At 45.3% G+C, this 12,955-nt stretch overlaps 1 protein-coding gene across 4 annotated transcripts in view; it reads right to left on the reverse strand.

Annotated features, from left to right (window-relative positions):
* Positions 1-12,571, reverse strand: part of GOSR2 (golgi SNAP receptor complex member 2) — a 17,947-nt gene extending 5,376 nt beyond the window's left edge. The window contains exons 1-5 of one of the 4 annotated variants that reach the window (XM_086477866.1): positions 12,527-12,571; positions 9,820-9,884; positions 5,856-5,961; positions 4,587-4,719; positions 1,409-1,549 (exon numbers count right to left, since the gene is read on the reverse strand). In XM_086477866.1, coding sequence (XP_086333992.1) covers positions 1,409-1,549; positions 4,587-4,719; positions 5,856-5,961; positions 9,820-9,884; positions 12,527-12,555 — 474 coding nt within the window. In that variant the 5' untranslated portion in view covers positions 12,556-12,571. Of the gene's footprint in view, positions 1-1,408; positions 1,550-4,586; positions 4,720-5,855; positions 5,965-9,819; positions 9,885-12,526 lie in introns of all 4 variants that reach the window. The other 3 variants (XM_086477865.1, XM_086477868.1, XM_086477867.1) reach the window with 3 other exon arrangements.
* Between the last annotated feature and the right edge of the window lie 384 nt (positions 12,572-12,955).

Below are 12,955 nucleotides of genomic sequence, written 5' to 3' on the forward strand. Positions count from 1 at the left end.
TCTCTGAGGCAGCAGGTCCCACAAGTGTTCCTTTATTGTATTTGCCAACTGTGGTTATGTTCTCCTGACTCGTGACGTATGCGCATCCTTCTCAGGAACCCTCCAGAAACCAAGTGCTTCAGTCGCTCATCAGAGATCACCTTGAATCGGTGACTTACTATCTGGTGGAGTCAGCAACTCAAATTCTCTGTGCAAAGCACAGGTACACTCGTGCACTTCAACAGCTGGATGCCCCGAGCCAATGCCATCAGCCGCCAAAGCTAAGCACAGAGGACAAGCGTCCTCTGCCACTATTCCCTGCAGTGGTCCCAGCCAGTGCTCTGGGCACACCAGGTAGCCTGGACCTCTGTGATCCGGGCAGGAAGTACCTGGCTCATGAACTGCAACGGACACTAGGATTAAAATAAGCACCAGGGACTCTGCCTCGGGAGGACACCCAGCTCTGGTAACTCCTAGGCAATGGGTACCACAGGTACTAGAAGCTGCTCCAGCAAAATCCCCATGCGCTGTAAGGGCGAGACCCTCACGTGTGCACAGTTCAGCTCTCTCTGGGTAAGCTGGCTCGACTGCCTTTATAGCCAGGGAAACCCTAGTCTGCGATCCAAGGGGCTTAAGGGGCGATTCATCGGACCAAATGCAGGGATTTATGTTAGCAAATAAAAATGCCTAAATCCTCTGGCAGATAGATCCCAAAACAAAGCAGTATCACAAATTAGACAACAATATTTATCTCCATCAGAAGATGAATATAACAGAGACAGGTATTTACCCAAATTTTTCAGAAATCCAGCTTTCCCCCCAACACACACCTATTAAAAAGCTTTTTGTATCTTTGAGCTATTTGCTCAAAACTTAACATCACTATGAACAGTCTTTAAAATATTTGTGATTAAGACATGAAGAAATACAGCTGTCATTAACAGTATTCAGGGAAGGATATGTTGTTGAGGTGCATTAGACCTGCGAGAGTATTATCTTTATTACTAATCCTAAACACAAGTACTTTACACCAGCTTTGAGGTTGCTCTGCATAATGTTCATCTGAATCAGAATCAACACCTGTCTTGACCTAGCCGCTACTTTAACACTTTAAGAAAAAAAACCCAACCAAACAACCAAACAAAAACCCCACAAGGGAACAAAACATAACATTCAGCACTCCAGATACCAACTACCGTGCAGGTGAAGACTGCAAGGCCATCCAGCCACAAAAAGAGCTTAAAGATGTTCCTAAGAAGATGATAAAATGTAAGATTTCAGGTTTAGTTAAAATGGAGTTTGGGCCTTTCCCAGCATTCTCAGCTTGAAGCAGTGTACTGAAACAAACTCATGTATCGATTTTACTCAGCCTGGTCATCATAAACACAGAAAAACGTGGGGTCTTTTTGGTAAAAAATGATGCCCCCACCTTTAATGTCACTCTCTGGTCCCTCAGCCCCTGAAGGATGTTGGTCCCACTGCCAATAAGATCATCCATGCCACGATGGGCATTCTGGAGGGATTCATTAAACTGTAAAGTTTCGTCGATCGGTATGGTGGTGTCAGAGTCCTGTAGGGGAAACGCAGGGTGTTGGTTACCTCGCCTGCTCATTCATACTGCCCGTACACAGTTAGAGCCAGAAAAAGAACATGCAGAAATAAACGCAGCAAAAAACGTGACAGGACTTGAAGGATTACGTTTTAAACATTTTTTCATGAGGATATTAAATACAACATTAATATTTGAGTAAAAAAAGTAATTTAGAGAAGCCTACAGGAAGCAAGCCAAAAGGCAAAGCCGATCAGTTCTTCAACTGCAATTAGATCGCGAAGGATAAAAAGCCAGATTAAAAGTGGAGAATTTTTTATAGTCTCAGGTTATGATACATGTAGGAAAGGGTATTACAAGAGAGAACATCAAAACTAACAGAAGGTGTTTAACAAGGAGTCATTTGATCATTGCAAATGAAAGACTTCTGAAAAGTTTAATATCCCCTTTCTCAGCGATAAAAGGCCTGCAAGACACAATGTCTGGGAGATGACATTCTATAAATTTACAACATGGTGCAAGTTTCTGGTACCGAGGGCAAACAGACATGAACCTCATTCCCTGAAGGTCTGGCTCACTCAACCAACACCCAAGGCCTTACCTTAAAAAAAATTAAAATCATGTTTTTCCAGAAAAGATGCATTAGCTCAAGTAGAAACTATGAATCTTGAAATGGAAATAACTGGATAAAATTCTGTAATCTGAATTGCACAAGAGGTCAGCAGATGTGATCACTTCCATCTTTCAAAGGCCTCCAGTTTAATCTTCTCTGGACCCCATTCCATCGAGAGAGTCAAGGTAACAGCTCATTGTTCCAACACTGTTTTACAAACAGGAATCGTGATACTGGTAAGTGTGGGAACACTGGCTTACCTGCTTCCAGGTACTGAGAACAAGAACTACCGAAATGTGGAATTTGTATTTGGGGCAGAAGATGGCTAATTCCCTACATCTGACTGTCAGCTGTAGGTCACACGCACATAACAATAGCAAACTTGCTCTGAGTAGACTCTGGGGGTTATTGTAAAAAACAGTGTTAACATGGGAATGACACGTACGATCCAGTACTGCCCGGGTGGGTGTTCTGCTTACTGTAAAAGCATGAAGAAGGAGGGACAGAGCTGTAGCAGCTGCAGGGTCAAAGCTCCTGGATGAAGAAGCCGTGACAGCATAGACATCTCTTGGATCAAATGTTAATGCAGCACTAAGGCTGAAACAAGTGTCTTGTCTTACACAAGCCTGCACAGCAGAAGGACTTGGATTTGCACCTGAATGGCTACTATTGCAGATATTCATTAAACTTCAAATCAGCAAGGATTCCATTTCCTACACGAGGAGCTTGTAGGGTTTTTTTATACACCACAAGGCAACAAGAAAAATATCAAAGTAGATTTTTGACCCTCCTCACAGGGAGACCAGGTGACATCCTATCTTTCATTTGCTCTAAGTGCTCTTCTCCAGAATGGTGAAAGGGAAGGCTTTAAAGGTAAAGATGGTATTTATCTTCGAATTAAGCAAAACATTCAGAACACTGCTACAGCCTTCAAAAGCTGCTACGTACATTACAGTGATTTATTCAGGATGCTCACATGCTCCGCTGACATTTCTATTTAACAGGGTAGTGTATGACTAGAAACAGTATAAACAGGCCAATACCTGACAGATAAATCATCATTTTCCTATTAAAGGGTCATTCTACTTTAAAATTCACCTTTTTGTAACGAATTAAAAGAAATACAAAATAATCATGGTGGTTTTTTCATCATTCAACATCTAAAGGAGAAAAAACCCCCCAATTTGCCATTTATTTTGCATTTGCAATCCTGCTGCTGCTCTCAAAACTGTTCCACTTACACCCATGTTTTATTTCTGGACAAGTTTTCCTACAGGAAAACTTCTCCATATTTGCAGAGGAACACCACAGTGTGTTGAAAACAAATCTGGTTTCAAATTTCAGTGTTCCTTTGAAGTCCTTTTTATAATCTCAAAATAGCCAACAAAATGCTAGGTGTCATCTTTATGTCAGGCTTTGAGAAATGCATCCAACTTCCCAAATCTCAAGAAAAGAGGACCACTCACATTCGTTCTTCCTTGCCCTAACAGTGAGTGACAACACAGGTAATGGATGTTAGGTTACATGCCTTTAACAACAAAAAACAAACAAACAAACAAAAATCAAAACACACCCCCCCCAAAAAAAAACCCACCCATAAAACAAGACATAGCTTTTGAGTTACAGAGAAGTGAAATCTGAAAGCAAACCTACATTATTCAGAGCAAGATTCCTCTAGGAATTTGCACTGGGAAGACCTCCCAGTGGAGGAACTAAGAATTAACAAGAACAGATGGAGACACATTCCTGTTATTAAAAACTTTTGAATCATTTATAGGTGAAAAGGGGTTTTTCCCCAGCTGTGTGATTTATGCTTGGACAAATTAAAGCTTGCTGACACCTACTGACAGCATGGTGTATAAAAGCCAGACATTTTACAAATCTCAGGACTTGACAAAGACATTTGACACAAACCCAAGTCAAATGTACACTTTGGTACCTACCTCACTCACCCTTTTGAAACTGCTAAATAAAGTCAGGTAGAACCGCACCGGATTAAACACGAGCAGCAGTTTCTGAAGGCTTTTACTGCTGCCTCTTAATTGCCCAACTTGTCCTTATGAGAAAGTTGTCCTTTTTCAAAACATACTTTTATTCTTTTCTAGATACAAGGAAGAAATTCTTCCCTGTGAGGGTGGTGAGACACTGGCCCAGGCTGCCCAGAGCAGCTGTGGCTGCCCCCTCCCTGGCAGGGCTCAAGGCCAGGCTGGATGGGGCTGGGAGCGACCTGGTCTGGTGGGAGGTGTCCCTGCCCATGGCAGGGGGCTGGAACGAGATGGTCTTTGAGGTCCCTTCCACCCCAAACCATGCTGTGATTCTATGAGTCTACCTTTACTCCATTTACATCTCCCAGCAGCAATCAAACAGAGGCAAGCCTACTGCCTGAAACTTCTCTGAAAGACCACGGCTTCTAGAACACAGAGATCTAACATAAAGAATATTTACATTAGTAGTGAATGTACGTGCAAGCAACTCTTCTCGCTGTCGCTCCTGCTGCTCCCGGATGTAACGGCGATGTTGAAAGTTCCTCAGAGCTGTCTGCAGATGCTGAACATCATACTTCAGCTGGTCAACTCGGCTACAAAGGATCAACAACAGGAGACATTCCCAGGGATCAAAATACCATTCTTTTCTGATGTTTTTAATATGACCAATGGAGCATTATAAAAAAGAGACAAATAATAAAGAATGATGGGTTCTACTTACGTAGAAGATAAAGGCCATTCAACGTTAGCCCTATATTCCAAACTTAGATCTTCTGCACCTTGTTTTTCTACCAAATAGGTGATTATTTAACTGGAGGCTAATGACAGCATGTGAAGCAGAATTCTTGAGCTCTCTTGGACACCCCATCCCATGTCTAGTCTCTTCAGGAGTTAAATATATATATATCTATCTTCAGGAGTTAAATATATATATTTTTTTTTCCTCATTTAACACAGATTTGGAATGACAGCAGGACGGGTTCTATTTTATGACCTTCATGCACATACAAGATTAAGCTTTCAAATTTCACTAATTAGCACCACGTTCTTAAGTTTGACTTCTTATTAAAAGGAGTTTAAAAGTCAACAGGCAACACAGGAAACATCTCCATTAAGCTAGTAACGTCCAGAACTCCATTGCCTCTGACTGAATGTCTGATGACTATAAAGAAAGCCTAGATGACTATTTCAGATACTGACCTCTCTAATACAGGTGACAGGAAATCTACCCCTAACATCTACAAAGGCATTTGGGGAGTAATTGTCAATAGTAGTGTTACAGAATACATTAGAACAGAAGCCCTGAGGTCTCTGGTCCAACCTCCTGCTCAAACCAGGGCTAACTTTAGAAACCTCCCTACTTTAGTTACCAACAGTTAGGAAAAACTGACACCAGAGAAAATGACACCAGCTGAAGTAATTTTACTCCTTACCTCCACAAATGCCATTAAAAGCAAATGCCATATAGAGTAGAAATTTTTTTAAGACTCCAAGTGCCATGTTCTGCTCATCTCAGAACAGAGCCATGAATCCAGCTCCATCACCAGTCTGTGATGCAGGGAAGTGATTTTTGCCCCTGTGCCTCAATTTTGCTACTGTAGAGCACAGAGATAAGTTATACAAAGTATAAAGGTTTCATTCAAATCAAAGGGGAAAGGGCATCAATAAATTTAATGAAAATAATGACAAAAACTACACTACACTATTATAGCAAAGAAGGTGAACTTACAGCTTAGCATTCTGTCGCTTATTGGGAGGTTCTTTGCTGGACAGGATTTCCAGACGTTCCAAGCTGCTGAAGATATTGTCTATTCTTGCCTGAATCTCATTTTCTACTACTGCAAAGAAATAAAAATGAGATTTGGTTTGAATTAAAGAACTGCAATCTGAGTCAAGGTAAAAGCTCAAAAGCATTCAACCAGTATTTAAAACCTGACAGATGCAAATCCTTACTGGATGAAACAAAAGATCCCTCAGAACTATACATATCATGAAAAGCCACTTCTTTAACTCACTAATTTGAGACCCTTGCCTTTCCCTCCTCCTCTGAGAAGGGAGCTAGGAAAGCCTCTGCTCTTTTGAGACATCTGAGCCTCTTTCCCCATCAGCTCCACGTATTAGGACTCAAAGGTCCCACCGTCCCCCCTGCAGCCCCTTCCTGTTCCCTCGGCAGGATTTGCTGACACAGCTAACAACCAAGATGATTCTCACAGCAACAGCAATTTAAAACTCTGAAAACTGTTAGTGCAGAATTAACACACATCATCCATACCTACAGCAGGGGAGACTGACAGAGCATGGGAAGGAATCAGAGCTGACAGGAACTGGCAGACTGGACAGACAGCTCAGAAAGACATGGCCAAAACAGGGCTGAAGCCCTTGCAAGTGGGACAACAAGGCCCCAAAAGAACTGCCTCTGTAATCACCTACGTTGCAATTGCTTCTGATAATCGGTGTAGAAATAGCAGGGGGGCAATAATACAACACCAACTCATGTACTTGTACCTTAATGAGGTGGGAAACTGATACAAGTGGGGAGAGAGAGTCACGTGCTTTCGGTTACTGCAGGCATTGGGCAGCAACACTCAGTACAAGCCACAACCCCCTTCCTCATTCGGCAACCACGTTTTCTAACCACGTCACAATCCAGCATGTCACACCTTAAAAGCATTGCACAGAAGGGTGCAAGACAGGGGCACTATTAACCATCTGACATTTTCGTGTTTAAAGAAGGTGAGCTGCAAGGCTGGAGGTACGCACCCACCAGAGCAGGTCCACGGCCTGACTGTTAAGAGGACAGAGGCCCCGTCATGTGTGTGCAGCCGTGAGGACAGTCCTGAAGTCTCACACCGCCTGGTCAGACCCAATACAAACAATAACCAAATCCTACAGGCATCATTTTGCATTTAGACTGAGGAGCTACTCAGAAAAGCATTATTAACCACTGTCTGACTGCTCCACGGTATCTCAGGACTTCCCAGAAAATCGCATTCAGCAGAACCAGGAAAAGCAAATAGCACACGCAATCCCTTTTCTTTGACCTTTGCTCTCACACAACCAAAGAGTAATTAACTGACATACACAGGCACAAATCAATCAAATTGTCCTAATTCTTCTCTCCGTCATTTACTACAGCTAAACTTAACAGAAAAGCAGCCACAAGAGCAGACAGTTACACCAGTTTTGCTAGTCCAAACAGCAGTATTACTGCCTTGGTCATCTTGCACCGTTCTGAGCATTTACCCAAAGTCAGAAAAGGAAAGCTGCCACACAGTTTGATTTCCTGGCTCCTACTCCTGCTCTTCAGCCAAAAGATAATCCTTTTTCCTATAAATTCTGACACACACTAATATCTAGAACACCTATCTTTAACTTTAAATATATAGAGCAAATATACAGTATCTTCATTTATTGACTACGTAAGATGGTACATAACCCCATCTCTTGAAATGGTCTCAGGCAGCAGAGGCAAGATGGCAAATTATGCTAATTTTCAAGAGGTTCCAAAATCACATCCAGTGAACAGCAGCCTGGGAAGCCTGGCATTGTACTAGGAGCAATACAACCACCACAAAAAAAAAAAAAAAAACAAAAAAACAAAAAAACAAAAAAAACACACACAACAGAGAGCCAGTAAGACAAGTCATTATTTTTTGACATGAAAGTTCTCACAGCCCTTTCTACAGCAAAATCATGCTTCACAAATATATCCAGAGAGTAGTGGTCAATGGCTCCATGTCCAGATGGAAAACTGTGACAAGCGGTATCCCTCAGGGGTCCGTACTGGGACCAGTGTTATTTAATATCTTCATTAATGATATTGACAGTGGCATTGAGTGCACCCTCAGCAAGTTCACTGATGACACCAAGCTGGGTGGTGCAGCTGATGTGCCAGAGGGACAGGATGCCAACCAGAGGGACCTGGACAGGCTGGAGAGATGGGCCCAGGTGAACCTCATGAGGTTCAACAAGGCCAAGTGCAAGGTCCTGCACCTGGGCTGGAGCAACTGCCGGTATCAACACAGGCTGGGAGGAGACATGCTAGAGAGCAGCCCTGTGGAACAAGACTTGGGGGTGCTGGTAGATGAAAAGCTGGACACGAGCCACCAGCGCGCAACCGCAGCCCAGAAGGCCATTCGCATCCTGGGCTGCATCAGAAGTGTGGCCAGCAGATGGAGAGAGGTGACTCTGCCCCTCTGCTCTCCCTCGTGAGACCCCACCTGCAGTACTGTGCCAGCTCTGGAGCCCCCAACACAAGAACGATGTGGACGTGTTGGAGCATGTTCAGAGGAGGGCCACAAAAATGATCAAAGGGCTGGAGCACCTCTCCTGTGATGACAGGCTGAGAGACTTGGGGTTGTTCAGCCTGGAGAAGAGAAGGCTCCGGAGGACCTTATAGCGACCTTCCAATACCTGAAAGGAGCCTATAAGAAGGCAGGAGAAGAACTGTTCACCAGGGTTTGTAGCGAAAGGATGAGGGGTAATGGTTTTAAGCTAGAAAAGTGTAGATTTAGGTTGGACATCGGGAAAAAGTTCTTTAACATGAGGGTGGTGGAACAGGTTGCCCAGAGAGGTGGTGGAAGCCCCATCCCTGGCGACATTCAAGGTCAGGCTTGGTGGGGCTCTGAGCAACCTGACCTAGCTAGAGATGTCCCTGCTTATTGTAGGGGGGTTGGACTAGACAGCTTTAGAGGTCCTTTCCAACCCAATACATTCTATGGTTCTAAGATATAGGATAACAGAAGTCAGTCAACATGTGCATAAATGTATCCAGACAATGAGTGTCCCTTCACTTTAGAAGTTCCTCATGAGACTCATTAGCATACAGGAATTAAGGCTTCAAACACAGGTCCAAAATACACTTGCCAGCTCCACACTGGGGTGAAAAGTCCTGCCACAACATACCACAGCATTTTATTACAGACATTTTATAGGCACAGGGTTATAGTCCAAATTTACTGAAGCAATTTCAGACCTAGTTGTTCCACGTATTTCTCATAAGCAGATGGAATTACAGGTTCTGACGCTGAGGCAAGCAGGAACTGTCAGAATCACGCTGCTTAAACTCCTGCACACCAAATCACGGCATTCTCCCCAGAAACCGGACTAACCATCTTTTGGGCAAGACTGCCAATTAGCGGATGCTTAAGGAATAGCAGAATAACGGGACAGAGACACAATCACATTTCTCAGCTTTCTGAGCTTTTAACAAACTCACCCAGTGATGTTCTGAATTTGCAGTTCTGTCCACATCAGTGTGTTCGTTACACCTCCAGGAACGCATCAGTGTGGGGTTTTTAACCTGTTTACATTGAAGACCTTCACAGCACACCCCGAGTTCCAAAATCTAACAGCACCAAAAAATAGCTGGCACTCCCGTACCAAGACATTGTAAAAGCATCCGCAGTAAGCACTATTTATCAATTAAAGAATTACAATTTCAAGTAAATTCTTGTTCTGTCTTTTCTGCTCTGCGCTTCACACAAAACATCACCTTATTAAGGTCAAATACGAAAATAATTTTAGTGTATTTCACCTGGGTGATATGTCTCACCAGCTGATCACAATGACCAAAGAGCCAAATGTGTTCCAATAATGATTGAAAATACAATGGTAAAGCACGTGAGGTTACAGGTGCAAGCTGAGTCCAACCAGTACTGGAGTGGGACTTTTCTCACTAATTAATCACTTACGGTGTACTGAGTCTTTCTCTGAAGTCTCCAGGCGCCCCATGTAAGACTGGACCTCATGGACTTGCCTATCAAAAGAAAGAGTAAATTAACAGAAGTCAGTCAACAGCTTCAGAATAAAATAATTTTTCAATACATCAGTTTTCAACTTCTTTTACTTAAAAGTACTTTTTAGAACAGAAAAGGGATCACCTACCTGGTATTCAGTGCAGACAGCCCAACACTGAACACAAAAAGCCACCCAATTCTTCAGTATGAAGCAACCTGTGCTTTCACTTAATATGCATGTACAAAATGACTTTCAGTTTAAAAACAAAAATCAAAGTGAAGGGGATTCTTTTCTTCAAAGCCTTCCAATCCAGTTTGAGCTCCCTTTCCATGTTGATAACCTGAACTGGGGCTCTCCCCCATGCCACACACCGGGGATGCTGAAAGCCGTTAAGATCCACCTACTCCAAGACAACCACGGAGGCAAGACTTCAGACTCACAGTAGGAACCCACAGGTGGGGAGCACAGCGCAGGGAAGACCTGACTGGGAGAGCTGGTACAAGCGAGACCTCAGTAACAGCTCTGCAGTGAAACACTGCCTACATCACTGCATAAATGGGGAGTACGCATCTCCAACCCTCGACACAGGTTTTGTCCCTCTTCTCTCAAAAAGGAAGCAGAAGCACTGGCAAAGGCTCAGGGAAGAACAATAGAGATTATGAAAAGTACAGAACAGCCGCCACACAAGAACCAGTTGGTCAGGCCGCACTGGAGATGCCAGCGGGGAAATGCCCTACAGCATAAACGGCACAGGAGAAGGTGAACAAGGAATGATTTTCACTGTCTCTCACAACATATGAATTACAGAGGCATCAAATGAAATTAAAAGCTTAAAATCAAAAAGGAACTACTGTTACTGGACAAGCAGTGGCAAAGGAAAACAAAAAAAAAAAGGGGGGAGGTTTTAACAACTGATGATTGTTAAATTCCGCTGTTTCAAAAGGCCCCCAAGCCTCACATTTCTGGGAGACTGGGACATATTCAATAGAAGTATCACATCTGTTTGCCCATTTCTTAGTGTCTTTCCTAGAGATCCGCAGTCAGGCGATGCTGAACACAGACTGGGACAGAGGGTTCTTGGTGTGATCATGACCTTTTTTCAAAAAATTTTAAGAGATCATCATTTTGGTCACATTAGTGACTTTTTCTGGTGTATGTACCGATTAGTAACTTCGGCACAAAGGTCTGCAAAGCCAGAACTCTGAAACCAACTGACCTTACAGAGTAATGAAATATTTAGTCTTCAGTTATGAGGTTTTTTAGTAACTACCAGGGCTGCCTTCCAAATCACAACACTGTGCTGCTAAAGAGCATCACCCAGTATGTCACAAGCACCATGTTACTTGGAACTAACTAGAGAACCAATTCAATACCCAGTATCTTGCAGCCAGTACTCGTTCTATGATTTTATTTTCAGTCAGTTTCTCTAGGATGCCCCAGACAGCTTGAGACTTGGATTGCCCTTAAAATGCCTGTTTAGAAAGCCAGATCACATGCAACTGGATCAGAAAAACTACTCTGTGCTCACCAGGACTCTCCCTGTGCCAGAAAATACAGTAAGTCTGGGGAAAAGGTGGGAAGACAGTTAAAAAACTCAAAGAGTACCCCCAGACCGACAAACTACAACAAAAATGCAACTCAGTGACTACGATCCCCAGAGCAGCTGTGGCTGCCCCCTCCCTGGCAGTGCTCAAGGCCAGGCTGGATGGGGCTGGGAGCGACCTGGTCTGGTGGGAGGTGTCCCTGCCCATGGCAGGGGGCTGGAACGAGATGGTCTTTATGGTCCCTTCCAACCCAAACCTTTCTGTGATCATGGAGTAAGGCAATATGGAAACAAGAATAAGACAAAATCATTCCCCTTATCAATAAGTTACTATTATGGGAACGCACTCCTAGATCAACAACAGGATTTCCTGCTCTTCCCCGCAGGGTCACTCTCTATCATTATTCAATTAAAGTCTCTTACTTCTCACACTATCTCCTTTCACAGAGCTCAACAGAAATTTGGAATATCTGGATTAGCTGTCTCCTTTAGCCTCCTTCCCATGAATTACTCTGTACCACACACACACACAAAAGATTTTTTTTGTCTTATTTTGCAATTTTCATACTACAGCTACCTCACCAGGCAAGCAAAATCTGTGAAACAGAGTGGGTTCTATCATTAAGGAGTCACAGGTTTCCCCAGGTGCTTTAAATTGTGTCTGCTAGCCACCCTAAAACCCCTACTGCCATAAAAATCCTACTAAATTAGTATGCTTGTATGTAATAAAACAGAATCACTTGTTTTCAGTGAATACTTGCAATCCCGTGCTCTAAAACCCCGGGGCGAGCAGCCTTTGCTCGCTTTCGGACTGACGTGGCCCACAGCCGGCCGGGACTCGGGACAGACACCCGGCCAGCCCGGCGGGACAGGCTTTTGCTTCCTTCGGCTGCTGAAACACGGTCCTCGCGGCCACGCTCCGGGCTGGAAGTCGAGATTTCTTTGAGAAAAAGCTTTCAGAGAGCGCTGCGAGCGCGCTGGGCCGCAGCCCGCCGGCCGGCCGGCCGCCCTCGCCCTCCTCCCGCGCAACCCCTCCGGCAGACCGCTCCGGCCGGCCCCGACCCCGGGCTCCCGCGGGGGTTACACCCCGCTCCCCCGCCCCGCGCCGCCTCACGCACTTGTTGGTCTGCTGGTAAAGCCCCTCCATGGCGGCGGCGCGGCCCGCCCGCCTCCGCTCCGCCGCCCACGTCGCCGCCGTCCACTTCCGGCCCCGCCAAGTTCCGCTTCCGCCGCGCGGGGACACCCACCCCCCTTCAGGCGCGGGCGCCGCCCGCAGCGCCGGGTGCGGCCGCCAGGGGGCGCTGCCGGACCGCCACGGCCGGGCGCCGGCGGGGAGTCACGGGCCGGGGGCGCGGCGGGGCGGGGCGGGGCGGGGCGGGGCGGGGCGGGGCCGCCCCGCAGGCCGTGGCGGGAGGGCTCCGCGCCCTTGTCCGCCGTCTGGGTTCGCCGGCCGGGTTCCCTCGGTGCCCGGGCGCAGCGGGCCGCCGTCCCCTGCTCGCGTTTCCCGCACCCGTCCTCGTTTGCCCCCACGTCCCTTCGTGGTCCCC

This window comes from Leptosomus discolor, chromosome 25 (genome assembly GCF_034619465.1).
Source record: "Leptosomus discolor isolate bLepDis1 chromosome 25, bLepDis1.hap2, whole genome shotgun sequence".
Classification (NCBI taxonomy): Eukaryota; Metazoa; Chordata; class Aves; order Leptosomiformes; family Leptosomidae; genus Leptosomus; species Leptosomus discolor.